General features: G+C 34.5%; 2 protein-coding genes across 9 annotated transcripts; one reads left to right on the top strand and one right to left on the bottom strand.

The window, feature by feature from the left end:
- Positions 1–5,291: 5,291 nt before the first annotated feature.
- LOC113731079 (peroxisome biogenesis protein 7) lies at positions 5,292–8,902 on the top strand. Its single transcript, XM_027256137.2, has 2 exons — positions 5,292–5,978; positions 8,336–8,902. The coding sequence occupies exons 1-2, from the start codon at positions 5,420–5,422 to the stop codon at positions 8,740–8,742; spliced, it is 966 nt and encodes a 321-aa protein (XP_027111938.2). The 5' UTR covers positions 5,292–5,419; the 3' UTR covers positions 8,743–8,902.
- Positions 8,903–11,260: 2,358 nt separating this feature from the next.
- On the bottom strand, positions 11,261–26,961 carry LOC113731080 (serine/threonine-protein kinase EDR1). Of its 8 annotated transcripts, none has more exons than XM_072079069.1 (19): positions 26,782–26,923; positions 26,606–26,699; positions 25,692–25,754; positions 25,121–25,410; positions 24,178–24,381; positions 23,371–23,562; positions 22,946–23,202; positions 22,665–22,784; positions 22,399–22,488; positions 21,656–21,751; positions 20,899–20,985; positions 16,465–16,582; positions 15,814–16,102; positions 14,837–14,960; positions 14,677–14,696; positions 13,548–13,704; positions 12,193–12,481; positions 11,756–11,912; positions 11,261–11,525 (listed from the first exon to the last, which is right to left on the bottom strand). In XM_072079069.1, exons 4-19 carry the CDS (start codon positions 25,289–25,291, stop codon positions 11,404–11,406), a joined length of 2,493 nt encoding a protein of 830 aa, XP_071935170.1. In that variant the 5' UTR covers positions 25,292–25,410; positions 25,692–25,754; positions 26,606–26,699; positions 26,782–26,923; the 3' UTR covers positions 11,261–11,403. The 8 variants fall into 8 exon arrangements, with proteins under 8 accessions (XP_071935170.1, XP_071935171.1, XP_071935175.1 ...); XM_072079070.1 differs by having other exon boundaries at positions 25,692–25,824; XM_072079074.1 differs by lacking the exon at positions 25,692–25,754 and having other exon boundaries at positions 22,946–23,230; positions 26,782–26,961.
- Positions 26,962–27,478: the final 517 nt, after the last annotated feature.

Genomic DNA, 27,478 nt, shown 5'->3' on the forward strand with positions numbered 1-27,478 from the left:
TATCAATATCAAAACAAGAACTTCAAGATCAAAATGAAAATCCAAAATTTGATTAGATAGATTGTGGTAGCATACATGATTATGTTTACAAAGTCATGTAGGATAAAGATTCTGAGCTCAAATGTCTCTAATGTGTAAATTGTAGTTGAAATATATGCTAATTTATCATGTCATCATGTATGTATAGTTTATCACCATTGAAAATTTTGTAGGAAAAATTGAATATTGTAGCATTAATTTTCATTTTAAGAAATGGGATAGTGGATTAATGGGCAGTCTGCTGTTTCAATTATTGAAGGCATATATATATATATATATATATATGAGGTTCTTGGACACTTCTTAATCATCTCCCATTGAAGAAGTAACAAAAACTAGGGAATTAACTGACACCCTTTATCCTCACATGCCCATCTCAGACTGGTCTTTTCATCTTTTTCTCAGAAAATTCTCTCTGTTTCTGTGGTGTGTATTCCCCCTCTTCATTTTGTTCTTCTTCCTCCACCTCTCTGAACATAATAATAAATAATATTTCCCCAACATTCTCAGAATAACCACTATGATGTTGAATCAGATAAGGCGCAATCATTTCATGCAGGAATACTATTTCCCTTGCATCATTTCATGCAGGAAAAACCACTGTAATTAATGAGGTTTTGGATTTTGGATTTTTTTTCATTGCTAAATATATGGTCAACAACAGCTTGGTCTTATCTGCATATTTGATTATATTCAACTGAAAGATGACTTTTGGTAATGTTCAATCCGTGTCCAAGAAATAATGCACACACACATATAAATATATATACATATACATACATATGTTTTGGCACCCTACTTTTTGCCACAAAAAAAAAAGTTTTATGTTGTTCAAACTTCATTTTCTTCATATGCTTTTCTAAAAATTACAAAGAAGACAGAGTCCAATTAATAATAACTGGACCGGCATTAGGAATTGGATAAATAAATATGTTGGATGATGCGTATGGAGAGGATCTTCCTTGTATTTTGGGTAGATGAGGTTGATGCAAAACACAAACAATGGTGGTCATTTTCTCAAGAAGATGAAACAGCAATTGCAGCAGACATGGTTATCAAATTGAGGAATGGGAAAGGGATCGCCAAAAATTTTTGTGCTTCTTTTTGACTTCGGCTTCTGCTCCTGATCCTACTTTCAAGCATCCCTTGATTGAGGTAACGCAAAATTTAATATGTGCATAAAATCTGGTAAAATTGATTTTTTAAATATTAAAGAGGCTATATAGACGACAAATTCCTTGATTGAAAAATCATGTGACAACAACAAATTCCGAAGGTCTCATTGCATAGAATTAAAGGCCATCAAAATCAGTCAACAACATTATTCTTAAAGAAATTCATGTTAGTTTGTTTGGAGACCAGCATTTTTATACATTTTCGTTTTAGTTCTATAACTTTTATAGTATAATTCGAGTTTTTTTTTTAAATTTCTAAACTAGTAGATTTGTTATTCTGCAGTTCAGCCACTTGTCTCGTTTTTTTTTTTTAATAGAGAAAGCGTGGAATTTAAGAAGCAGGGAGGAGACAGAGAAATATGAATCCAAAATTTCTAATTTTTGAGATCTTAATTTGAGCCACCAATTTTGACAACCTAATGCATGCAAATAAAAACGGAATCTAGAAATGTAGACAACATAAATAAGTAGTAAAAATCTACGTCAGGACGAGGGAAAAAAAATGCCAAATGACCAATTAGGTAGGTTGGATTTTTGAGATTCAACTTTTTTAGTTCGCTAGTGTATGCTGAACACAGTTCAGTCTTAATCAGAAGCCATATATAATATATAACGCATTTCTAATGCTCCAATTGTTCGTTTACACCAATAAAGGAGTGTATTATTGTAAGTTCATGCGACAAAAGTAAATTTAGGTAACTGTTTTCCGTGGACAAGGCAAATTAACATGTGTATGAGTTTTTAATGAAAATTTTTCTAAGGTACAATAGCAAATAAAAATTGTTCTCTTCCTGAAGGCTGGAAGTAGTGGTACAAACGAGTCGAGTTCAATCTAATCAGGTTGAGTTTCAATATAATTTTACGAAACTTGAACTTGAACTCGAACTCTAGGTCGACGAGATCAAAATGTCAAACTCGAGTTCGACGAGTTCAAAATGTCAAGTTCGAATTCAAACTTGAACTCGAGCTTTAAAAAATAATTATTTTATTTTTAAAAAATAAATAAAATAATAATTTTTCTTAACAAATAATAACATATTAGAAATATATATGTAATTTTATTATTAAAATAAAAAATAATATATATGTATAATCGAGTTCGATCCGACTCGCGAACTAACGAATTTAGTATTTTTTAACTTGAGTTTGAGCTCAAGTCGGAGCCGCTCGCGAGCGGCTCGATTTGTTTGCAGCTCTAGCTGGAAGAACACAATAGAAATTTCCAGTTCAACTGATACATGATTAGAATTGCAATTACTTACTTCAGTTATAGTGAAGTTAAGCAGTAATTTAATTTGCACTCATCAGATAGAGTTGAAAAGGCCCAACTCAGTGAAAGTGCTCAAAAACAGATGATGACAAATATTTCGGCAAAGTTTTCTCCCACTTGGGTGAGGACAATCAAGGTGGACTGTCGGGGACTATCACAAACTTGGAACATCAAATGTCATGAAAGACATTTACCCCATTTTCTGATTTTCACCCTTCCTCCAGCCAAACCTAGGTGAATAGACAATTCTTGAAAAGACTAAAGAAGGTGCTACAGCAACAAATGTTGTGTCCTTTTTATTTTATTTTAGGCAAAACTATATAGCTTGTCATTGATAGGGAAATGAAATAGTAGTGTATATCACAACTGCAGATGCTACTCGTTATTGTTCCCCTCTAAAGATTCTACTGTCCCTAACTCTGCAAAGCTGGATTTTTCCTCCAAACAGCTGCAGAAGATGGACAACTAACGTTACAAGGTTTTTTAGGTGTCTCCAAATAGCTCACAATTTAGGCTGTGTTCTTGCTTAGTTTTTTAGAGGTATATCACATTTGCGTTCAGTGGCAGAGCTAGGATCTTTCCTTAGAAGTGCAATAACTTATAGCCTGAATTTACATTATGTGGTTTATGGATTTTTGGTGCAGCAAAGTGTTCGTTATGAGTTAATAGACACGAGTCAACTCTTGCTGCTACAATGCTTCAGAGAAGAGATCAGCTGCAAGAATTCTTCTAGTCTAAGAGCATTCAACAGTACATGACCAAGAGTATAAGAAAGGGCTACTGATACATTGACATCAATATAATCCTCCTGTTCAGTTTATCCCATTTGTTATTATCAACATATTAATCATTTGGTAAACTGCTACTCCTGCTTACCATAACTCAGAAATTGTCCACCCAAAGTACATCAAATAAGAGCCTTTTTAATGGAAAGGGTGTTAAAAGGGTCTCTTCTCCTATGGTCAAGATAACCAAATAGTACCTTACTGAACCCACATGCATTGCCACCAAAAGAGTTGAGCAAATGATATGACTTTTGAAAGTGGACAAAAACATATGCAGGAACCTGAGTACATTCACATCCATTATTGTCTTTCTTTCTTCCTCTCTTTCTTTTCTGGATAAAACCCCTGCTTTTCCATATTATGTTGCAAATAGTTCAATATATATCATCAGAATTAGCTCCAGTTCCTAATTCATGAGCAATTGCAACCTGCTGCCTTGCTACTTTTCAAAAGACATATTAGAAGTTGACACAGTATCTACCAAGGCAGACCATGCATCTGGAGGAGCCCTTCCCGAGTCTTCCAAATAGCTCAAGAGCTCTATAGATCTATCTGTCTTGACAAGGATCAATGGTTCCTGAACTTGTGATATATCCTTCAAACAAGAGCTTGTTCCTGCCAATATTACTAATGCCGACAAAATAATTAGCTAATTTTATCCATTGGTTAAACCAATCCCAGAAATCAAAATTAAATGCCAATGGAAGATTGTCTACTGTTTCATTTTCTGCATCCATTATCTAAAGTCATTGGCATCCAAACATATCAAAGCCATTATCGACAATATGGGCAAATTTTCAGTGATAGCGTATTCAAACATGCTGCTTCATCAACTTATTAGCAAAAAATTCTGAGTACCAGAAAGAACTTGTAGTATAGTACTGCCATTTTTTATCTGGTCTAAAAGCTAACTTTGTGGTTCGCTATGACAAAATCAATAACTAAGTTGTGTATGCAGGTGAATTACAGTATGCATGGATGCAGCAACAACAGATGCGCAAGAATATATGCTCAGCAGAGACTTTCCAACAAATGACTACACTTATTTCTATGGAAAGCAGCAAATCGTGAGTTATTGACACTTTATTTTAACTGTTAATTATAGGGTTAAATGCACTAAATCCTCCTGAACTTTACTCTTAGTTGCATTTTGCTCCCCTGAACTAATTAATAAGCACTTCTCCCACCTCCCCCCATTTGATATTTTAAGACAAAAGTGCTGTTACTGTTTTATTTTATTTCTTTTTTGTTTATTCATTCCCTTTTTTTTTCTTTTTTTCACTATTGTCTTTTTTTTATTTTTTTATATTTACTATTTTTTATTTCTCTTATGTTAGTGTCTTGTCTTACTTTCCTATTAATATTACTAATTTATATGCTTATTATAGTATTGTAATTATCTTTTACTTATAATTTCATTCTTGTTTTGTTTATTTACACTATTAAAGAATTCAAAACAAAGTGTATAGCTTAAAAAATTGATATATGCTTGTTATAATCAAAAAGTGCACATTACTAGCAATCTAACTATTTAAAAAGATATTAGCATACTAGAAAATTAATTTACTTTATATTTAGTAGTATATCCCAAAAAAAATAAAGTAACTAATTTTTTATTTACTTTTTTTATGAATAGTTAATTAGTCAATATGTTATTACAATCTAAATTTGTTACTATTGTTATTAAAAATTATTTTATTCTAAAAACAAAGTATATTGATTTAAGTAATATATGAAATAATTTTGTGCGTAGATAATACATATTTTGTTATAGTATACATTCGAAATTTTTAAAAAATACAAAGAAAATAGACAAGTAGATAAAAGTTGGAAAAGGAGAAAAAAGAAATACAATAATAATTAAAAAAAACTTACAAGTATATCCTTTGAGAATTATCTTCTAAAGGTTTACACTATTAAGCAAAATTTTTTCTCTAAATAAAAATTAGCCATTTGCTCCACCTAAAAAATTGTGGATAAACCCCTAAATCGAAGCTGTAGTAATGTAGAATAAAAAATTTACAGATAAACCCCCTAAACCAAATTTGTCTACATTCCCAAGAAAAAATCGACTTTTTTATTTTTTAAGACTTCTATTACAGAATTCTCAACCCAACCACCACCTTCCGCCGCCTCCGGCCACCACCATCATGCCAGTCTTCAAGGTCCCATTTAACGGCTACTCCGTGAAATTCAGCCCATTTTACGAATCCCAACTTGCTGTCGCCACCGCCCAGAACTTCGGCATCCTCGGAAACGGCCGTCTTCACGTCCTCCAACTCTCCCCAAGTCCAGCAAACCCCGGTCAACCCATCAGTGAGATATCCTCCTTCGACACTGCCGACGGGGTCTACGATTGCTGCTGGTCAGAGTCCCACGATTCCCTCATCGTCGCCGCCGTAGCTGACGGCTCCGTCAAGCTATACGACCTTTCCTTGCCCCCAACTGCCAATCCTATTAGGTCCCTTCAAGAACACACCAGAGAAGTCCACTCGGTGGATTACAATGTTGTGAGGAAAGATTCTTTTCTGTCGAGTTCTTGGGATGACACGGTTAAGCTTTGGACGGTTGATCGGCCGTCCAGTGTTAGGACTTTCAAGGAACATGCTTATTGTGTTTATTCTACTGCTTGGAATCCTAGACATGCTGATGTTTTTGCTTCGGCTTCAGGGGATTGTACTGCTCGCATTTGGGATGTCAGGGAACCAGGTTAGAGTTTGAATTTACGTCGATGTTATAATTTTACTCTGGATTATGGAATGAAATTTGCTTGACTTTTTCTTCGCTCAAATTGAATCGAATGTTTTCTTTATAGCATTTGGGATGTTTGGAAACCAGGTCAAATAGGAAGCTTGAGCGTGGTCTTAATGCTTGTAACTTGTAAGGACTTCAGTTTGAGCGTGGTCTTGACTTTGTTCAAGTGCATTATATATTGAATGTTTCAACTTAATGCATTTGTGATGTTTGGAAGCTGGTTAGAGCCAGAATTTTGAGCCCTTTTTTGGTCTTTTTATCCTTATATGGAATTGATATGTTCTTTTGCTGTAAAGTTGAGAAATGAGTGGTGACTTGTTTTGAGTAGATTGCATGTTTTCGTTTAAAACCTTTGGAGTGCCTGGGAACCTGATTATTAGAAGAATTTTGTAAGACATTTGATCGTATTTTGATGGATACAAGGACTGTATGTTGTTTTTATGCTGTTGTTTTGCTCTGAAGTTGAGAATATGATGCTGTATTTTGACTTTTTCGATTACATTATGTTTTGTTTGAAGAATTTGGGAAGTTTGGGAATCATGTTAGACTTGGAATTTATAGCCTTTTTGCGGTACTTCTATTCTGGTAAGAATTTGATGTTATTGTGCCATGAAGCGTTAAATGTTGGAGTTGATTGTTTTGTTCGAATTTACTTTCACTCATGAAGTTTGTGGCTGAAACGTTTCATTGTGCGTAATGCAAGAAATAATTGTGGCACAAATAGTAGGTTATGGAATAAAAATTTTGATTGTTTGACGGAGGTAAAAAAATTGGCATGGATTTGTCCTGTGAGTTAAGGGTGATTTCAGTTTGTATTATTTTTCAAAGTCATGAGTTGAGAGCAGTGATTGGTTGGTCTATGCTAAATGCAGAATGCTGCTAAAGTGTTAAAGGTTTTATTGAACAAATAGACTGGGTAAGATTAGGTGTCTTACCACATATAGGAAGGCAGAAATTATTCTAATGTTGGAAGTGAGGTTTGAGTTTTGGGGAAATTGTTCTAGTAAAAGCATAATGAGACTAAGGTAATTGTTCATAATGAGAGTTTGGATTGATTAAAAGCTTTGCTCGGGGAAAAAAAGAAGTTACAAACTTAAAAATGACTTTGGATTATACCATGTCAGTATCTTTTGTTTTCCTTTTCTCATTTTAGCATCTGTAAGTTTCACTTCTGCTACATAAGGTCAAATTATGTATGGTGTTGAAGAAACAATAACTCAAAAAGAAAGGTAACAATACTTGTGGCTGATAATGAAAATTGAATGTAGATGCCGTGTAAGGATTATGAACTAAAACTTCTTATAAAGGAAGAAGTCTTAAGCAACCCAAAACTTGACGAAGGAGCACATTTTAGACATGAGTTGGACATGTATGCTTCCCTAAGACAATTGAATGCAGATAATTTACTTGTTCCCTAAATTGTGAAGGTCATAGTTGTAGTGTGCAATTGTTCATATTTCACTCTGTTGAGTCTCACAACCAGGTTATCATAATAAAATACTTCTTTAAAGTTAGGGAAGGACTTTAGTCAAATAAGGGGTGTAAATACCGTAGAATAAGAGGGGGAAGAGAGTTATTGCGTGTTGAGCCTCCAGTTGGCTTCCAAGATCAACAGATCAGAATGTGATCGGCAATAATGAATCTTCCAATACTCCTGCATTTGGAGAGGAGGATTTTTTTTTTTTTTTTTTAAAAAACATGGTTTTCAATTATGGTCTTACTATCAATAGACTGGATCATAACAATGAGACATGGAAGATAATCAAGATAATGGAGATCTAGGCATTATTTTTTCATACTAAATCACAGAGGCTCCAGCAGCATGTGAAATAAAGCACTCAAACAATTTTTAAAATGTTCTGTGTCTTTCACAATACTCACATAGCTTGGATTGCCTTTTTTTTCTTTTCGAAATTGTGAAAAATGCCTCAAATGGAAATGCCATCCAGCCTCACTATTAAGCTATTTCAGCATATAGGAGATATAGAAATCACGGAAATCTGAATTCTATTATTTCGACATTGCTTGAAAGTCACTATTATGGTTAAGGTATGTCACTGCTCACTCATCCAATTAGCCTCCCCTTTCTTTCGGAATTAAATGCTTGTGAAATCCTAAAAGGTTTGGAGGGCAAAATATTAAATTTCTTCATTGAGTATTGCATTGAGGAAGAGTGCAGAAATCTAAGTAATCCAAGAATCATGCTATTTGTTAGCTGCTTACCGAGCAAGCCTTTGCTTAAACCATATGTGACCTAACATTCTGCAGTCAAAGTCACCAGTATCTGAATTTCTGAATCTTGATTTTTGCAGCATCGACCATGATTTTACCTGCACATGAGTTTGAAATTCTTTCTTGTGACTGGAATAAGTATGACGATTGTGTCATTGCTACTGCATCAGTTGATAAGTCAATTAAAGTTTGGGATGTGAGGAGCTTTAGGGTTCCTGTGGCAGTTCTAAATGGACATGGGTATGCAGTAAGGAAAGTGAAGTTCTCACCGCATAGAGGAAGTGTGATTGCTTCTTGTTCATATGATATGACTGTATGTTTGTGGGATTACATGGTCGAGGATGCACTTATAGGGAGGTATGATCATCATACTGAGTTCACAGTTGGGGTAGACATGAGCGTACTTGTGGAAGGGCTTTTAGCAAGCACTGGATGGGATGAGCTTGTTTATGTTTGGCAACATGGGATGGACCCTAGAGCGCCTTGAAAAAGGGAAGTTTCTTTTCTTTATTTTTTTTAATTTTTATTTTGTTCTTACATGCGACAAAACTTGCATTTGCTGAAAAATGAGAAAATTGTACAACCTTCCATTGGGATCTTTTGTTGTACATGTTGTGAAGTAATAAAATTTTTCTTTGTTGACTGTATGATTAGAAATTCAATGTATCACATGATACTGACACTTCTGATGTCTGTTTAAGAATTGGGTAACTATTGTCTTCTTTCACTAGGGGTTCAGAGCAGTTGAGAAACATACAAAATGTGAAGAATTTTTTTTTTCCCCTTTTGTTTGAGCATTCACTCTTCTTTCCCCTTTCAATAATGAGAAGCAAAAGTATTTATGCGCGCAACTCCATCTGCCAATCAACTGTATACTTTGAGTTACCCGTGTTGTGAGCAGTGGATATCAGGCCTTTACTTTGTGCTTCTGTAGATTGGCCTTCTGACACATATTATGGAGTCATGGAAGTTTACTGGTTTTACAATGCTCAAATTAAATCATTTGGTGGACATTTTGTTTGGCTGGTTTCAATAGCACAATCATGGATTCCAATTGGGGCATTTTATGATTGGTGGAAAATTGGGCATGCTGCTGTGTGGTTCAATGTGGTCTTTTAGATGACTAAGGTGTAAAAGTTTGACAGGTGAGATTATCATCAAGGCTTTAGTATCTTGTGGAAAAGATGAAAATGGGATACTCTGCAAAATTTCCTTTTTCCCCCTTTGTTGATAAGTGTAATATCCTCGATACATAGAGCAAACAAGTGCTCTCTTTAGTTCTCTTTTCTGATTTTCTTGATGTTTTTTAGCTTCAGTATTTTTGGTCGTTTGAGCAGAGATATGGATGTTTTGACATCTTTTCTTGCTATCTTAGTTGCTTACAGGATTTACTTTGGGGATGGCGCAGTAGATGATGTACGCTTAGTTATTCTTTGCTAATGACTTTTGGAATACAAACATAAAAACTCCTAAAAACTCTGGAGAGTGCGGATGTATGGTAATAGGTAACGTATGTATGGATGTCTAGATCTAGAGTCTGAATAGTGGTCAATAGTTTGCAGAAGGTAATACCTATTGTAAAGTGATAAACTTTAAATCATAACAAATTAACTTTTCTTTTTGATGTCTAAATCTTGAAGCATCTCCTTCTTGTTAATTATTTCTTCCGGACATTAGGGCAAAAACAAGAGATCCATTCAGTATTCAAACAAAACTTCAGTTATAATACCACAATGCATAATGAAATATCGGGTGGTAGCAGCAATCATATCATAGTGCGGAACTATGTCGATTTTCTCACGGGCCTCTAGGGGTGAGCATTCGGTGCACCCAATTCGGTTATTTGAGTAATAAAACCTTAAACCTATTTCAATTCCGAATTGGAGCTAACCGAATTCATTTCAATTCCGAGTTGAATTCGGAATTGGTAATGAAATCGGGTTAACCGAATTAAATGGGAAAAAACTGCAATAAGTCAATAACATGTAAATTAACTTTGTTAAATCAGTTTGTGTAGTTGTGCTCACTTATACAATTATACAGTTATTTATAAAATGAGATTAACATGTAAATTGTTTAATGCGTTTGTTAAATCACTTGTGTAATTGTGTTCACTTATACAATTATCACTTATTTATAAAATGAGATTAACATGTAAATTATGTAATGCATCACACTTGCACATTTATTCTTATTTCTTACATTGCTTAAATGCTTAATTTGCAAATGATTTGATTGCTTTTAATGATGAAAAATAATACACTAGTATGTTGATATGAAATTCATATGCATTGTTTTAGTTGTCTATGCTTAAACAAAATTAGTGATTAGGGGTTATAAAGACTGAAGTTAAATATTCAAGTATTTAATAATTCAAACATGTATTATAAACCGATGTCAAATTACTAATTATGTTTAATATTTAGTACTATACTTATACTTATTAATCTATATGTGTATAAATCGATAAGTAATATTGGTAGTGTACTATTATGGTTATATTACAAATACTATAATAGTATATTGTACATAATTAAATATTATTATTGGTATCTGATGATACTGTCTACTATTTACAACTAATAATCTTTACCTATATAATATATAAATAGTATATAGGCTTTACTTATATAATATATATTAATAGTATATAGCTAATTTGATATTCGAATGTAGTAATATGGTACCCTATTTTATTTTACTGAATTTGAATTCGAAATCGGTTATTATTAAATTGAAAATCTTATTACTTATTTCATATCATATTAGAATTTGGTAAATTTGACAAATATCGATTTTGTATCAAATGTCAAATACCCGATTTCAAATTATCAAATTGAATTTGAAATCGAGTACGGATTCGGTGCATACCAAATTTGCTCACGGCTTTGGGAGTTTCATATAGCTGCCTACAATCATCTTTTGGTAGGGATGACTTTCCCAAGTGCCTACCAAAACTTTGAGCAAAATATTTCCTTGACAATAACATCCTGGAAAACCAAAACTGGACCAACTGAAACCTGAATAACAAAAGTATACAGAGAAAAGGTCCATATAGGGAGAGCTGAACACAACTTATTAACATGTACAGCACATAAACATAAGCATTAGAGAAAATGAATTCAAAAAGCATAAATAAGTATCAGATCTAATTTCTGCTATGACAGTTGTCTATTTTGGCTTCTGCAAAACTTTCCACGGAATATATAGTTTGATTGCTTGAGCTGTTGACACCTTCAAAACTGAGTAGGACCGAAAGTCTGAAATAACCTGAGACATTTTAAACACAAATTGAGACATGTAATATTGAAAAAGAAGTTGAATATGCACACTAGCGCAGACTTGCTGTTCTTGACAACTGAGTTGCATGGCAACTCAGGCGGTCAATGATGTGTCTGGAGGTTCTGAAGTATTCAAAAAGCATAAATGTGATTTCCTTAGAATGAAGAGAAGCCATAAGCAGGCAACTAAACAGAAATCAATAGCTCTTAAATCAATACCTGATTCACAGTATCGCAAATGCACATCCTGCCATTTCATTGAGATTTCCAAAAAAGAAATGGAAATATAACAATTAGCACAATGTGGACTCATAGTCAAGTAAGTGCGAAAGAATATCCTGACAGCTAGGCCGTTCATCTGGCTCAGCCCAACAATCTGGAAAGGGAAATATGTCAAACATGAGTACAAAAAAAAAATGACAGCCTGACAAGATGTTTAATTACTATGATAGACCTAAAATAAGCTTGCCCAAGGGACCATCAGGAACATCCAGCCTCTTCCCATCATTTGCAACAGCATAAACCACCTTAACAAATACAAATGGAAACATGATATGTGAACTTCAAAAGAAAAGGGTAGAGATTAGAGACCATGTTTGTATTCCTTCTCTTCTATTTTTTAACAGCTAGAATAATTCAAAATGTATATCACTTACTTGGACAGATGGAACACCATGCCATGGCTTGTTGAGTGTGCATAGCTCCCATATTATCACACCAAAGCTAAAAATGTCACATTTTTCTGTGAAGGGCTCGTTTCGTATGAGCTCAGGAGCCATCCACTCTGGAGTCCCAGCAGATGAATAATCTTTCATTGGGGTGGTCATCAGTACCCGAGAAAGCCCAAAATCACAAATTTTCACTGTCCAGTGCTTATTCACAAGGCAGTTTGCACTTTTTAGATCCCGATGTACTATCTTCATCCGGTGCAAGCATAATAGGCCCCTTAAAATTGCACAGATGAATGTATGCATGAAAATCCCAGGACGTGCATATAAGTTTGATGTCATGAAAGAAGAACAAAGGCCTAGACTGACTGCCCCGCACATTAAACTTAACAACCAGCATTCTAATTAGTGATTATTGGCACCATAATATTTGTCTCATATTCTACGTTTAAAGAAATTTGATAGAACTTTTAACAATGTACGAGAAAACTGCACCAGATTATCATCCATGTGCTGACTCTGAGATCGAATCTTAGCCTCTTTCCAGTGTCATCTAACTAATCAAGTCTGAATTATATCCAAATTAAACAATCTGACATCTCTATCCAAATTAAACAATCTTCAGGGTTCACTTAACTGGAAATGCAATGTACTTTGCATGGACAAATTCTGTTACATTAGGGTTTAGGTTGAAAAAGTATTATAACTGCAATGAAATAAAATCCACTATAAACACGACACTTCATTCCAATTTGCTATATTCCTCTTCCTCCAAGTTGGTCACCTTGCACCAATTGGTCTTCACATATAACATGTCACAAAGGCCAACTGCAGAGATGCAGCATATAGCTTTGGAATTTGGAATTCACTCCAAAAAGATTCAACTGCAAATATGTTACAGTAAGAATTTAAATGCAGTCTCGTCATGTGGACAGCTCAATTAGCATTTTAAATTTAAACATTAAAATACAAATATTCATCTCCAACCTCACTACTCTTTGGCAATACCACACAATTTCCTGGTCACACTTTTTAGTAGACATAGCCTATCTCAGGTCCTAGTTTCGTTTAGTTTTTATTGAGCTCAGAAATAAAATTTTAACTGTCCAACATCGTTTAAGCTCTATATAGTTTCCAAGAGATGAGTCTAACAGACATTAAAAAATGTGTGACTTGCTTATGAAATAATATGAACCAAACAACATGCCAGCATGTCGGTTTGTTGCCAACTTTTATATGTTGTCACAACTTAAAGAAAAAGATAAAAGCCATAGTTTTGAATAGTCAACTTTCAGGATAAAAGAGAAAAGGTCAAAAAGATTTAAAAACACAGCTTGGTATACCTGCATATATCACATAGCATTTTCAGTCTCCTTCGCCAACTGAGTTTCTTTTTTTGCCCGCTCACATGGATGAGATAATACAGAGATCCCATTTCCATGTATTCAGTAACCATAGACAAGCGTGGAGGCTTTGTGCAAGCACCAAGAAATAGAATAACTGCAAATAGAAGTATCACCAACAGATACATTCTTGATCAATCAGAATATGCAATCATAAAAATTGTAGAATTACATATCATCCTGGGTTCTTTGACATTTTGATGCATATTAATGCATATAGAATGCTGATGCAAAACATGAGAGCATAAACAAATACAAAAAGAATCGCATATACTGATATGCTAGTATAATCAAATATAATCAGAAGTGTTAACATAGTGTTTGAGTGAAGATTTATGAGGCTCTCCAAGGGGTATACAAAGAGTTTGAATACAAAATAATAAGTTTATGTACGTAAAGCAAGAGGAATATCATCCATTTCAATTGTAAATCAGAAAACTGCCTTGCAACTACATTCAATGAAATAAAGATCATTTGTCTTGATAAAAGCCAGAAGAAACTGTTTCATAGAAGTGCTATACTGTTTCATAAAGATCTGTTGAAAAGCTCTGAGAATTTGAAACCATAGCTGATGTATCCCGTAATATCAACCTCTTTGCTATTGTAATTTTCAAATTAAATGGAAATGTAGAATAAGAGGTCATACAAATATAAAGCAGACCATGAATTGGAAGCCAATCAAATAGTCAATCAAGAAAGATGCAGGTAATTCAGTGTGAACTTTGAAACTGATTAGTTAAAACTGATCGAAACTACAAGTTCTTTGACATGGAGACTAGGACAATGTGAATGGTCTATGACGGACCCAATTGCATCTATAGTTTACTTGAATAACCATGTTTAGAAAGTGAAGACGAAAGACAACAGAAATTGTTCCTCTGTGGCAGAGAAGGTTGGACTAGTGAGCCAGGTGGGACATGGAGTGGGACAAGTGACAGTCCAAAAAGGACATCGATGAGAAAATCACATCAGGAGATGTGAAGAAACACAAAATTAAGGATTTTAAGTTCTTTAGTTAGAACTTGCAATCATCCAAAAGGCAAATGACAAATATAAGAAGAAAGATTACCATTTGGGTGGCGAACACGGCTGTAAAACAAAAAGTTATATGTTAGCCAGACAAATAAATTGCTATGTGGGGTAGAAATGGATTCAGAAAGAAAATGGACAGTTAGCAATAGCCAAAGTTTTTTCTTTGGATTCAAAAACACTATTAAACAGTAAAATACCTCAGGATAGATATTTCAGTACAAAAGTCTTCAATGTTCTCTAAAGTTAAATCTTGTTCTAGGAAAACTTTAACTGCAACCTGTATACCATTCCAAATCCCATGAAAAACTTCCCCAAAGAACCCTGCAGATTGTAACAGAAACCTAATCTTAATGATGAAGAAAACTGAAGACTTCTGCAAAAATTTACACGCACAGTTCCAAGAGAAAAATTTGCAGTAGAAATCATCAAATGTCCATATGAGGTCAAATATCCAAGGCGATGAGCAAAGTACATAGTATTCTAATTGAACATAAATCAAAGTCCACGAATGCATACTATTTTCTAAACCAAAAAGATCATAATGTACTTCAAAATATTCACTACAACTCATCCCCTAATGACTTGTATCATAAATCTAATAGTACAAGATCAAACAAGTTAAAGAGCACCTGATGCAGATTTCTAAAAGCATGAAATGTAATTGAGCAAACTTCAGAAAGTAAGTTCTACTTTGCTCTTGTTCTATTTGACGTTAGAAATGAACATACAGGAGAAGCAATATTGGCAGTTACACTTTTTAGGTAATATAATAACCAAAAAAAGATAAAGCAGAAATTAATCTATATAGATTGGAATGTAATAGAAAAATCAGTGAGACTTTACCTCTTGTTCAATTTTCTGTTAAGGGCCAAAGTGTTTTAGTTATCTACTCTAATCTACAGATAAAAAATGTCAACAGTAAAACTCACATGCCCTTAACAGAAAATAATAAATGCGGCAGCTGAAGAACAAGCAGGGGCACAAATGGAAAGACTGTGCTGTACTGATCAAATTACCCTCCGTATAAATTATGTGACATCTGAATTTATTGACCATGCACTATGGAAATTATACAATTACTAAAATGTGATTTAAATGTATGCACTTTTATTCGTCAAATAGTTTATTCATGGCAAATCATGTCCTAAATTATGTTTTACCAAACAAGGCATACCAATTCCAATGCGTGTTTGAATAGTTAATTCAGAAAACTCAATATTCCACTCTTCAAACGGAAACAGCTTCTTGTTGAGTATCTTTGGTATTTCAAGCATCTTATTCATTGTTGAGATCATATCAGGACCTCTGATGCTTTCTTTTGCCTCACACCTCCCAGAAGCATGATGTGTAAAATAACGAGGAGATGAAGGTAACGAGATTGCCTTCTCAGAATTCATTTGCTTCTCATGAAAATTATATCCCGTCACTCTTTCACCACGATGATCTGGATGCAATTTTGAGACCTGAAAATTTATACTCACAAAAATGAGGACAGATGAATAATTTATGCTTCGATCAGATCTAGCACATAGATCACAAGAATGAATGTAGAATGGATGAAAAACAAGCAACCACACGAAACAATTTACCTTTATTTTTAGACGCAATTACTTAACTGACTCTATTGCAAAAAAAGTTTAGCTGTCTGCTTTCAATATCACAAACACTCTAATTAAAAGATAATATGAACACAAACAATTCTACTTACTACAAATAACCAAATATAATGATGAAAACTGTACAGAAAATGAAATCTAATGGAAATCCCATTGCATCACTAAAGAAACAAAAGGTTTGCACAAAAAATTGGAAAAGAAGAGCATACAGTTTCTTCAAGATCTGAATTATCATCCTTTTCCCTTCTAGAACAGCTACTACTTGCATATAGATACTCCTTTGGAAAGCGATTCCTTTTTAGTGCTTCATTCATTGCTCGAACAGCCCTAATTCCAAGTTGACTAATAAAGTAAGGCAAAATTTTTTATTTGACAACAAAAAGGACATAATATTAAATAGATACCAATGCATACTGATATGGGCTATAAAAGGCTAATTTTCATTCCTATCTACTCTTCCAAAAGAAGATGGCAATAAAAGCGGCTTTTTGGTGCCATTTGTAGCCCATTATTGCTGAAATACCTGTGAATTACTGTCCAAGATGCCAAATATATGCAGGAAAAAAAATTAAAGTAGCCTGTTGAGTAAGGATATTCTTGTATTTACTCCTATTAATACATTTTTGTAAATAATAGGTTGTATTAGGTTTTACTCCTATAAATACTAGTAGGTTACACATAATACAGTGACTAAATGTTTCTCCCATAGTAGCTTTCATACCCTGACATCATGGTTTCTAGGAAAAAATATCTAGTCACCGTATTACAAGTGATAGGAGTAGTACAAACCTAATACAACCTATTATTTACAATAATACCCTTCCAATGACTATGACTGGTGCGAGGGGTCTCAAGAAATTGACTTACTACACTCGCTATAAATGAAATCTCAGGACTCAATCATAAGGACAAAATTTGGCTTGCCTACAGGATAGGTTGAAGTGCTGTTTGTGTTATGGCTAAAAGTTCGTCAAAGTGTCGAGACATCTACTAATGTCACGACAATAATGACAACTCAAACCAAAAATTGGAAATTTAATGATACCAATCAACAGTGGTCAAAAGCCATTAAGAATCATCTGACATTTTTATGAAAGCAACTTCATCTCACTGATGACCCTCCTACTAAATATAATAAGAAAGTAGTGTGGATCCCAGAGAACACCCAAATCCTTGGAGCACTAGTGAACTCTATGGAGCCGCGAATTGCTTACATGTGTTCCTATCATGGGACAACAAAAGTAGTTTGCAATTATACTCTAGTAATCTTTCTCAGATGTATGATGTTTCATTGGAGTATGTTCAGTTGCAACAGGATAGCAAGATGGTAACTAAATACTTTCCTCATCTCAAACGAATATCTGAAAAGTTAAATGCGGCATTGACTCTTTCGAGTGACATTAGAGGGAACAGATGCTGGTGCTTAAATTGTTGGCTCACCTCAAGCCAGAATTTGAGACAGTCAAATGCTCAGCAGGTGAAAAAATACCTTCCTTTGCAGATTCATATGCTCGTGTGCAGCATACTAAGGAGAATGCACAGGGAGATGGTACTTTACTTAATAGTCTGCTTTTGTTGCTAACCACAATCAGATTGAACAACTTGGTCTTGGATGTGGCTCTTGTGGTTGAAGAAGTAGAGGAGGTAACGGGGATTGTGGAGGTCGAGGTACTCCCAACTGCTCCCATTGTAATTTAAAGAATCACACTCATGAAACTTGTTGAGATTTAGTTGGAAAACCTTTTTGATTTGCTAATGCTGCCACTATTGACCAAGCTGAATAAGGCTCTTCACCACAATGGACCCAGAAAACTTTTAGCGTCTCTGAGAAAGACTATGCTAAATTCTTGCACTACCAAGCTACAAATCAAGCATCTCTTCTTCTTCTATGGCACAAAAAGGTAGTTCTATGGCTTGTCTCTTCCACATCCCTAATCCTGACCCGTAAGTTATTGATCTTCTACTATGCCAGGTTCTCTTCTAGAAGTTTTGCTAGTATTCAAGGGTGTACTTCCTTTCCCCATGTCACTTTAGCTGATGGGTCTACAACTAAGTTGGATAGGCACTGTTGAACTAAATCCATTGCTTTTATCTTCTGTACTTTACATACCTAATTTACATTTTAATCAAATGTCTGTTAGTAAACTTCTACAGTGTTTAGCTACCTTTCCTCCTGTTTTTGTTTTCATTTAGGATTTGAAGACAAAGAGGAACATTGGAGGGCATGAGCACAATGCTCTTTACTTTCTTAATTCCACTGGTTTGGTTGCATTTCCTGCTACTTTCTCGTCGTTAAATACATTGCAGCTTGAGTCAATCGTCTCTATAAAATTTAAAGAAGTTGGTTCCTAGTTTCAGTCATTTGTCCTCTTTAGAGTGTGAGTCTTGTCAGTTACCAAAGCATCATCATGTTTCTTTTGTTCGAGTCAATAAATGGATATCTGAACCCTTTATGTTAATTCATTGCTTGGGGTTCTAATTGTGCCACCTCAAAGTTAGGCTTTAAGTATTTTGTAATCTTTGTTGATGATTTTCGAGTGTTACATGGCTTTACTTAATGAAACATCATTCTGAATTATATTCTGTTAATTGTGCCTTTGTTTAAGAAATAAAGGCTCAATTTGGTATACCTATATGTATACTATGTAGTGCTATTGCAAAATATTACCCTTACTCTCTTAACAGATTTTGTTAGTGGTTTACGTAGGTGATATTGTAATTACAAGAACACCATTTCTCTCTTAACATAACTTTCCAAACAAATGAACAGATAACCAAATTATGCAAAGGAAGATGCTAATCAAGTGATGATCACACGAGAAAACTTTCTGGCAGAGAAATCAACAGTGGCTTACAACTAAAAAAAATTAGCACCAGTTACAAATAGTCAAATTTCAATTGATACATGGGATAAATTATTGTGCTCATTAAGGCTATAGATCCCAAGAAACAATACTGAAAATCAATCAATTTCAGTTGATGATCAGTTGATGATAATGGGTGCACTATGCTTATTGAGGAGACTAATGAAGATATATCCAGAGAAAAAACAAAGAAGATCGTCATTTTACATAGACTTATAGATATAGCGATCCCTCTATTTTAGGAGTATTATTATGTGGAAGATTTTGCAAAAAGACAGAAAGAGAAAAACACAAAATTGACACAATTTTACTACAGTGATGGCAGAACAAAATCAAATCAGTTTCTGATAACTTTATACCATGGTTCAAAATTAAGCTTTTTCAGGTCCAGGATGATGCAATTTCGGCTACTAGCGATGGCATTGCTTGGTATGTGTTGTTTGCAGGTGATGTACTTAAGTTGTGAAGCTAGAGCAGAAAATAGTTGTGAGTTGAGAAATGAAAATGTGAACAGACAGAGAGCTTCTAATAAGAAGAAGAACAGAAGTATAAACGTGTCACACAGTACAAAGATGACTACAAACAATCTCAGGCAAGATATACACAAAATGGGATTGCTTTGGCATTTTGGTCAATAATTCAGAAGGCAGAAAAGTTAAACCAGAAGGTATTACGTAAAGCATTTTGGTGCAATATAGGTTCAATAATTCATACAGTGGAAAAGTTATAGTAGAAGGTGTTACCTTCTAGGCAAATGCATTCTGAATGAAATGGAGAATTTAATTGCATTTTTCCATATACAGTGGAAGTTTTTACAGGACAGTAATAAGACCAGCTATTCATAAGATATGAGATGTTGGGCAAGGAAAATGCAGCATTTGAAAAAATAAATGTATTCAAAGTGATGCAACAGTTGGAATGTCTCCTTTTGTAATGACATTGATGGTCAATGGATATGCGTGAAAAGGTCAGTAGTGGCTGTACATGCTGAGTAGCTGAGGCAACAAAATTTCTGCCCTACTTGCAACAACTTGGTATATCTAAGGTACTTACGAACATTATGTTTCCCAGCTAACTCAATTTCTCATTAAAAGTTGATTGCTGTTTGATAACTAGCAAATCAAATCAATCAAACTCTTCTTCAATGGATCAACCTGAAGAACTAACACTTGCAGTAGTTACATAAAATTGTTCCTTTCCATGAGGAATGATATTACACTACCATCTGAATAGCTGAATTTTCTTGTCGTGAAAATCCAAATTAATGGGACATGTCTTACAGTACCAAAAAGTTCAGCAGATTTTAGCTGATTGTTTTTGCTCCCTTTTCTTTTGTTGCTGCTGGTAACCACTCTTGTTTCCTAGTCAGATGAAACAAATAAAAAGTACATAATTTGACTAATTCAGGCTGTTCAGCACATTTCTTGTTTCTTAGGTCCATATGTCTCCTTCTAAAATTCCTAGGACAAAATTCCCACCCATATATCTTTGTAACACAGTATATTCAGAGCCACGAATTCATAATCCTTAAGCCAGAGGAAGAGTGAAAATTAAACTGCTACAGACATTAGCAAGGCTAAAGGGTGGCATCTATCTTGGAATCATGAAAAAGATATAGTTTAGCGCTAAAATATTGCATTTGGCTAGTGAAGGTTTACAAATTAAGACTTGACACTCCGATGAAAACTGTGAGAAACAAATCAATATAACTAACAAGAATAAACGCAAAATGCCAATAAAAATTCTAAATCTAATCCACATGGGAATAAAAATACTAACCTAACAATGTCATCACCAATCTCAGGAACCATACTAATACATTGCCGCCTTCTTCTACGAGCTTCTGTTGGTGATGCCCCAGCTGACCTGAGTATATACTTTGGGCTTATGTAATTTTGTTCAAATATCACAATCTGAAGAGTTACTTCAGCTAAAGAAAAACCAGACTATTTATAACACATTTAACTAAATTTCAGAGAATCAAGAAAAGTGAGGTAAAACAAGCAAGTAGGAGAAGGGATATGTATAGCTAAGTCTTGCAGCAAAGCACAGTAGTTAAGGTTGTAATTTTGGTCCTGGATATTTTGATGTTACATTTATTGTGAATTTGAAAATATTATTTTGCACCATAATTCATGCAAAGCTCATTCCAACCTCTTTTTTGTTGGAGAATTTCACCACTTTTCAGAACAGAATACTTTTATTAGATCTATTGGACTGAAAAATAAGTTCCAAAATCCAATAAATGTACCAACTTAGTGTGGATTCCCTTAGACCCCTTAAAATTTGGAGACTCAAATTTCACAAGTTTCCTATTTGTCCCTGAGAGAGAGAGAGAGAGAGAGAAGAGAAGAAACAGGACAAGAGAAAAGCTTATAAAACAGATATGCTTGCTATAAATGTACTGGAACAGACGCTCTTTCTTCTCTTCCTTCACTCTCCAAGTCTAATCAGGTAATGTAACTGTCTGTATCTAACAAAGTAATGTAAACATAAACAACCAGGTAGTCTTAGAACATGAAAACAAAACTTTCACCTCGATGTTGTCACATCATTGCAGTAGTCTCTAAAAGAATATCTGCGACCTCCAAGAATGGATCTCCCAGGTCCTTGGAAGGAGTAAGGATCTGGACTGTGATAGAAGTTATATATTCAGAAATAACTTTAAAACAAAAGCAAATATCGTGTTTTCTTATTATGGGAAGAAAGCATAATGTCTATGACAACGTTAATTATCTGCCCAAAATGAGGAAATTATTAGCTGTAGTTTTGCCTAACTTATGCGATTCCATTTGGAGAAACACATTGACTTCCAGGCATAATGACAGAAAAGAGGCTTAAGTAGGAATATCTAGTTTAAGCTCAGCTAACATACTACTTTTATTTCCCTTCCTTTCTTGATTTATTTGTTTCTCATTCATGAGAGAGAATATAGCACTCCAGTATGTTAACCTATTTGATTCATCAACATGTAAATAAACTATAACTTGGATTCAAATAGTCATCCATCACATGTAAAAAATGGTCACAAAAGAAGAATCTAAATTCATCAACAGTTGAAAAGACATATTATAGTTCCTCAAGAACAGAAGGATCTCAGAAATGCCTCCTCATCAATTTTACCATAATATCATATAAGAAACACATCAAAAGTTTATAAAGCATAAAAAGAAAAGCTGAAACTGTAAACAAGTATAAATTGGTTCCACATAAAGTAGCGACATAATAATTTCTCAATCATCTATTTGTAAACAAGTCTGCATATGGTTACTTGAGAACCTTGAAGTTGCTGTATTCGGTTCAACAATCATATTCTTCTGGTTCAACCACCAAAATGAATTTGTCACATTTGGATCGCTATGTGACAAGCTGACAACAGCACCAGAAAGAACATTATAAGCGCATTAAGGTCTTCAAATGGCATACTTGATACATTTTCGATGAACAATAAAAAATAACTTTTACATCAAATACTACAGACCAATTACCAAGAACATATTATCATCTGCTTTTAATTTCACAAGGTAATAAAGGACTACTTCAACCTTCGCTCAGCTATAGCCTTTGATTGTGCTAGTACACCCCTCATAGAAGGCCCAGAAAAACTTGTAGATGCTTCCAGCTTACTCCGATATGAGGGCTGAAGAAATTCTTCAAGTTCAGTGCTGAAAAGCATGTGACAAAGGAAACAAAACATAAAATTTGACATACTTGAACTGAAATCTAACACATAGTAGGCAAAAACAAACAAAAGTTCTTTGCATTTCAATCCTCAACCAAAAATAAAAAAATAAAAAAAAACAAAGGCTAAACTTTATGCTCTTACCATTCAAGGTCTACTTGTCCTGTGTAGCCACAAATTGGACTGCATGGTTCCATAGGTGAATCATATGAATTTAAAGCTGATTCACTTTCACGGGAAGCAATCATATGAGAGAAAAAGATAGCTTCTGATGTACAAGGTGCCAGTTTACCAGGAACACGTACAAGATCTACCAGAAATTCCACAGAATCCAGAAACACTGTGACAGACATGTGCTTGTATGAGTCTGTTCGGTCCATTACTCCTTCCCTTGGTAAACCCTAAGCACAGGGAGAAGGAAGACAATGACTAAAACAAAAAAGAAGAGAAGGGCGTCAGGGGGGGGCAATGTCATGTTTTATTGTCATCTAATGTCAACCAAGAAAAGATTTCAGGCAACATAGCAGTAAAAGCACCTGTGGAATTTATACACAATGGGAGAAACTTACCACCACGAGTTTACTATCTATACCTACAGAATCAGCCAGAACCTTGAACAAGATTGCCCTGGATTGGCACGAACCATGCTTTATTTGGCACAACATTTGAATTCCATGATTCTCCAATTGGCGACAGACTTCCTCAAGGCTGCCTTTTGCATTATGTGGTTCCGAAATTGGGGATTTATAAAAATCGAAAACCTATATATGTTAAAATCTCCTCAGATACCAAAATTAACAAACAAACAACCATTAACACCATTTTTGGCTAACCACTATGCTTTATGAAGTTAAGTATACTTTTCTTGATATTTTAAAATTGTTGTCTTAAGTTCGACTTCAACTTGTACTAATACTTTTTTTAGGTGCTAAGTTTAGCATAAAACCATAAAATCAGTCCTCCGTTTCAGTACCATGAAAAGCCTACATGTGAAAGAACCTCCACATGTTTCAATTATATTATGTCCGAAATTGAATAGTTAGTGTTGCCTAGGCTTTTCTTCTTTATTGGGTTTCATTCCGTACATATGTTGTCAATTGACCTTATTCTATTAGCTTTCTTGTTCAGTCTTTGCAGTTAGTCATACATCTCAGTTTATTCAGCATTTTGAAATGTATACGCTGCTGTGTTCCAATTTTAGATGACCACAACCAAGACCAACTATGCCCTTTTGTCATATCAATTCAATTAAAAATTAAACAAAAAAGGAAGAAGAAGAAGAAGCTAAGATGTTACAAAAGCCTATCAGTTGCTAAATAGCCTGAAGCAGCAAATGAATAAATGATCAAGTGAAAACTTGCATAATGAAGACATACCAGTCCTGCAATCTTTTTTATCATAGCAGTTGGACTTGAACTCAGTCCTTTTACCAATGTGAGAGCTAGCTGCTTCATCATTGAAAGCTTCTTATCTTTATTTGTATCAACTAGAATAACGTTGGGCGCGAAACCTTCAGAATCCAGATACTGAAGTTCACCTAAAGAGGGAATAGAATCATAAAACTCTGTGAATCTTCTTTCCTACAAAACGCAACAAGTGTATTGTTAGGATGGTCAAATTCAAAGGCAGATTACTATCCATTTGCAAGGAATTCTTTATCAATGTTATCTTGACAAAATAATAGAAAAAATTGCAAAGCTGCAAAAGATTCTTTCATCTATTCACTTATTTCTTATAAAAATGTAACATATAGGGAGATAGTGCTGTCAAAGGTAAATATTTATACAGTATAACAATGTGATTAGCCACAATAGACTGAAAAGACAAAAAAATGTGGGCACAAAGAATAAGATGTGCCATCAGATGTAAATAGTTAGACAGCATAACAATGTGCTTAGCCACAAGAGACTTAAAAGGAAAGAAGATGCGGGTAAAAAGAATAAAGAAACGGGAGAGAGAAGGGGGGGGGGGGGGGAAGAGGAACAGGGAAAGAGTAATGAAACGAGCAGAAAAGGGGGGAGGGGAAGAGGAAAACAGGACATTTTGGAGAACAAAAATCCAACGATGACAATTTAAAAAATAAAATAAATCTTCACGACAACCAGATACAAAAAAAAAAAGAAAAAAAAAAGAACTATGTCTGTTACCACAATAGCTCCTTACAGAGTCTATTATGTGATACATGTAGGGAAAGCACAATCACATCTGCAAGCAATTATCAATGTTTTTGGCAAGATAAAGGTCACTACTGATATTCCAAAATTATGAACAACTACCACATGCTATGGAAATTCTGAATTGTTGGATAAACTACATTACCGGAGTGATAAAGTAGAAACCATCAGGTATTGGTTCAGCAAGCTTTCCAGTGGCCCATAAAGACTGTGATTCTCGCTGAATTGCACCTTCTAGCTCAAGCATTGTTGGTGATCCCCTAATATTTGAAGTTACTTCTGGAGAGACAAGAGAATTCAGGTGCACCTTTTCCATAAGATGTGGAAGCCTCTGAGAGATGTTCAATGGCAGCGTGCCATATAGGCATCTCTCCTCCTATTTCTGTACCAGGTCATAGAAGCTTCAAGATGATTTTGGACCAACCTGAGGTGGCTCTGAAACAGGGTTCACAAGAATTACTAAATTGACTGAACCACAGAAACTGTATGAAACTAAAAAAAATGGCTAGAATATGGAGAGAATCCAGAAATGAATAGATGTTATTTAGTAGGTTCAAACAAGTAACCTCTTTTCTAAATAAGATTTGCAATGCCCAGAAAATCAGCAAATAAGAAAGAATTGTGCATAATAAATGAGCTCGTAATCAAAGAAACTATGTGATAATAGGTCCAAGATGTAGGACAAGACAGAACAGTATCTAAGGTGCAGTCCATACCAAGGATTGAAGAATCAGCAATATGGTGGCCATACACGCAACATTGTGGCAGAGAATTGAATTCTACATGGAAGATAAAGAATGTCTAATTACATTGACCAATGGGCATAGAATCCTTCTGTAAACAAGCCACCTAAATATGAAAAGAAATTAGATCATGAAAGATCCTATCGACATCTAAAACTTATCCTACTTATATCATTAATTACTAGGATGTGGCTATTCATCAGAAATTGTGTTTTTCCTTGCTTCCTAGCTATCTGTGCTTCAAGAATTGCTTGAAAACTTAAAACTGTTGTCTTGAATGACAGAGTCTTCATAATAGCAGATTGACCAACCTTATAAAAATAACATCTTTGCATCAGCAACAAATGCAGTTGCTCCTAATTTATCGAGAACTTGCAAGATTCATGACTTTGGAATGATAATTTCATCTACTTATGGATTAAAAGATATTCTGCCCAATCAATCCAATGTTCTCTGCATCTATATAAAGGCTCAATAACCATTACTAAAACTGAATTAAAAAGGCCTTAGAGAGAGAGAAATAGAAGCAGAAATTCAATGATCCAAAATCTTCATTAACAAAGAGATTCAGTACGATTACACGAAGAATAGGTAATAGAGGATCAAGGTTCTATCCTCCAATAAATCAAGATTGACTACATTCACCTGAAAAACATAGATAAGATTTTACATCAATGGTCAATCAATTTCTTCTTTTCCTTTATTGGGCATTTAGATATTGTTGAATGTCTGGTTTCAAAAGAATAATATGGCATGTACATTGAACAAGAAACAGCCAAACCAAATTCTGGGATTCCAAAAATGATAAGCAAGAACACGAAATCTCCTGCTTGTTCAAATATTGACGGAGGGAAAAAACCAAGACATTACAAATTAAGTGTAAGTACCAGATTCTTGATCCTTTAAAGGGTTCTTCGAATCACAAACGTTTGAATCCGAGGCATCTGACTCTTTGATCTTGTCATTCTCTGCATGTAATAACTGCAATATGTATGGGAAGGTGGTGTTGGAGGAGAAGTGAAGAGAGTAGCAATGGTAATTGGTAACTAATAAGAGTACTTACAAACAAAATTGGGTTCAGTTGGCGTTGTCAAACGTGGAAAGTGATGATTCAGTTTTGATTGGTTCTCAGTTGTCCTTGCAACTTGCAAGATGCACGGAATATGGGACAAGTCAAAATCCCTTTAGTCAAAACTCAAAATTCCTTTTGGTCTTTCACCTGTTCTGCTCTTCGAATTGTTCAGTCTTGCTATTTATTTATTTGCCCTATTGTTTTAACAAACAGCAATAACGCTACCGTTTATATTAGGATTAAACCCCTGAATTTTATTATCAGTGGCACTTTACCTCCCTTAACTCAACAAATAGACACTTTGCCTCCCCGCTTTATGTTTTAAGATAAGGGTGCCCTTTTTATATTATTTTTTTTTACCCTTTTTCTATTTGGCCATTTTCTTTATATTTTTAAAATTTTCTTTCTTGTCTCATGTAATAACTACTTTCTTCTCTTTACTATTGTTATCTATGTATTAATTTTAATTTTCTTAAACTCGCGAGATTGAGATATTAGAACTGAACTTGGAAATGTTTAAAACTCTTATAGATCACTACTAATACATCATAGTATTTGAACGAGGAAGCCACAACTAGGACCAAGATTTCAATCTTTTGGCAATGGGATAAACTCTAACAGCTCTCCCTTAATTATTGGGCCAACATCAGTGATTCTTTTTTAGTTACCCAATTATGCCTAGCAAGAA

The sequence above is a fragment of the Coffea arabica genome, chromosome 2e (genome assembly GCF_036785885.1).
Source record: "Coffea arabica cultivar ET-39 chromosome 2e, Coffea Arabica ET-39 HiFi, whole genome shotgun sequence".
NCBI lineage: Eukaryota > Viridiplantae > Streptophyta > Magnoliopsida > Gentianales > Rubiaceae > Coffea > Coffea arabica.

Coding starts and splice junctions, on each gene's coding strand:
- LOC113731079 (XM_027256137.2), top strand. CDS start 5,420: ATGCCAGTCTTCAAGGTCCCATTTAACGGCTACTCCGTGAAATTCAGC. Junction 5,979..8,335: donor TTGGGATGTCAGGGAACCAG/GTTAGAGTTTGA, acceptor TGATTTTTGCAG/CATCGACCATGATTTTACCT.
- LOC113731080 (XM_072079068.1), bottom strand. CDS start 25,291: ATGGAAAAGGTGCACCTGAATTCTCTTGTCTCTCCAGAAGTAACTTCA. Junction 24,382..25,120: donor GTTTCTACTTTATCACTCCG/GTAATGTAGTTT, acceptor TGCGTTTTGTAG/GAAAGAAGATTCACAGAGTT. Junction 14,961..15,813: donor TCAAACACGCATTGGAATTG/GTATGCCTTGTT, acceptor TACAATCTGCAG/GGTTCTTTGGGGAAGTTTTT.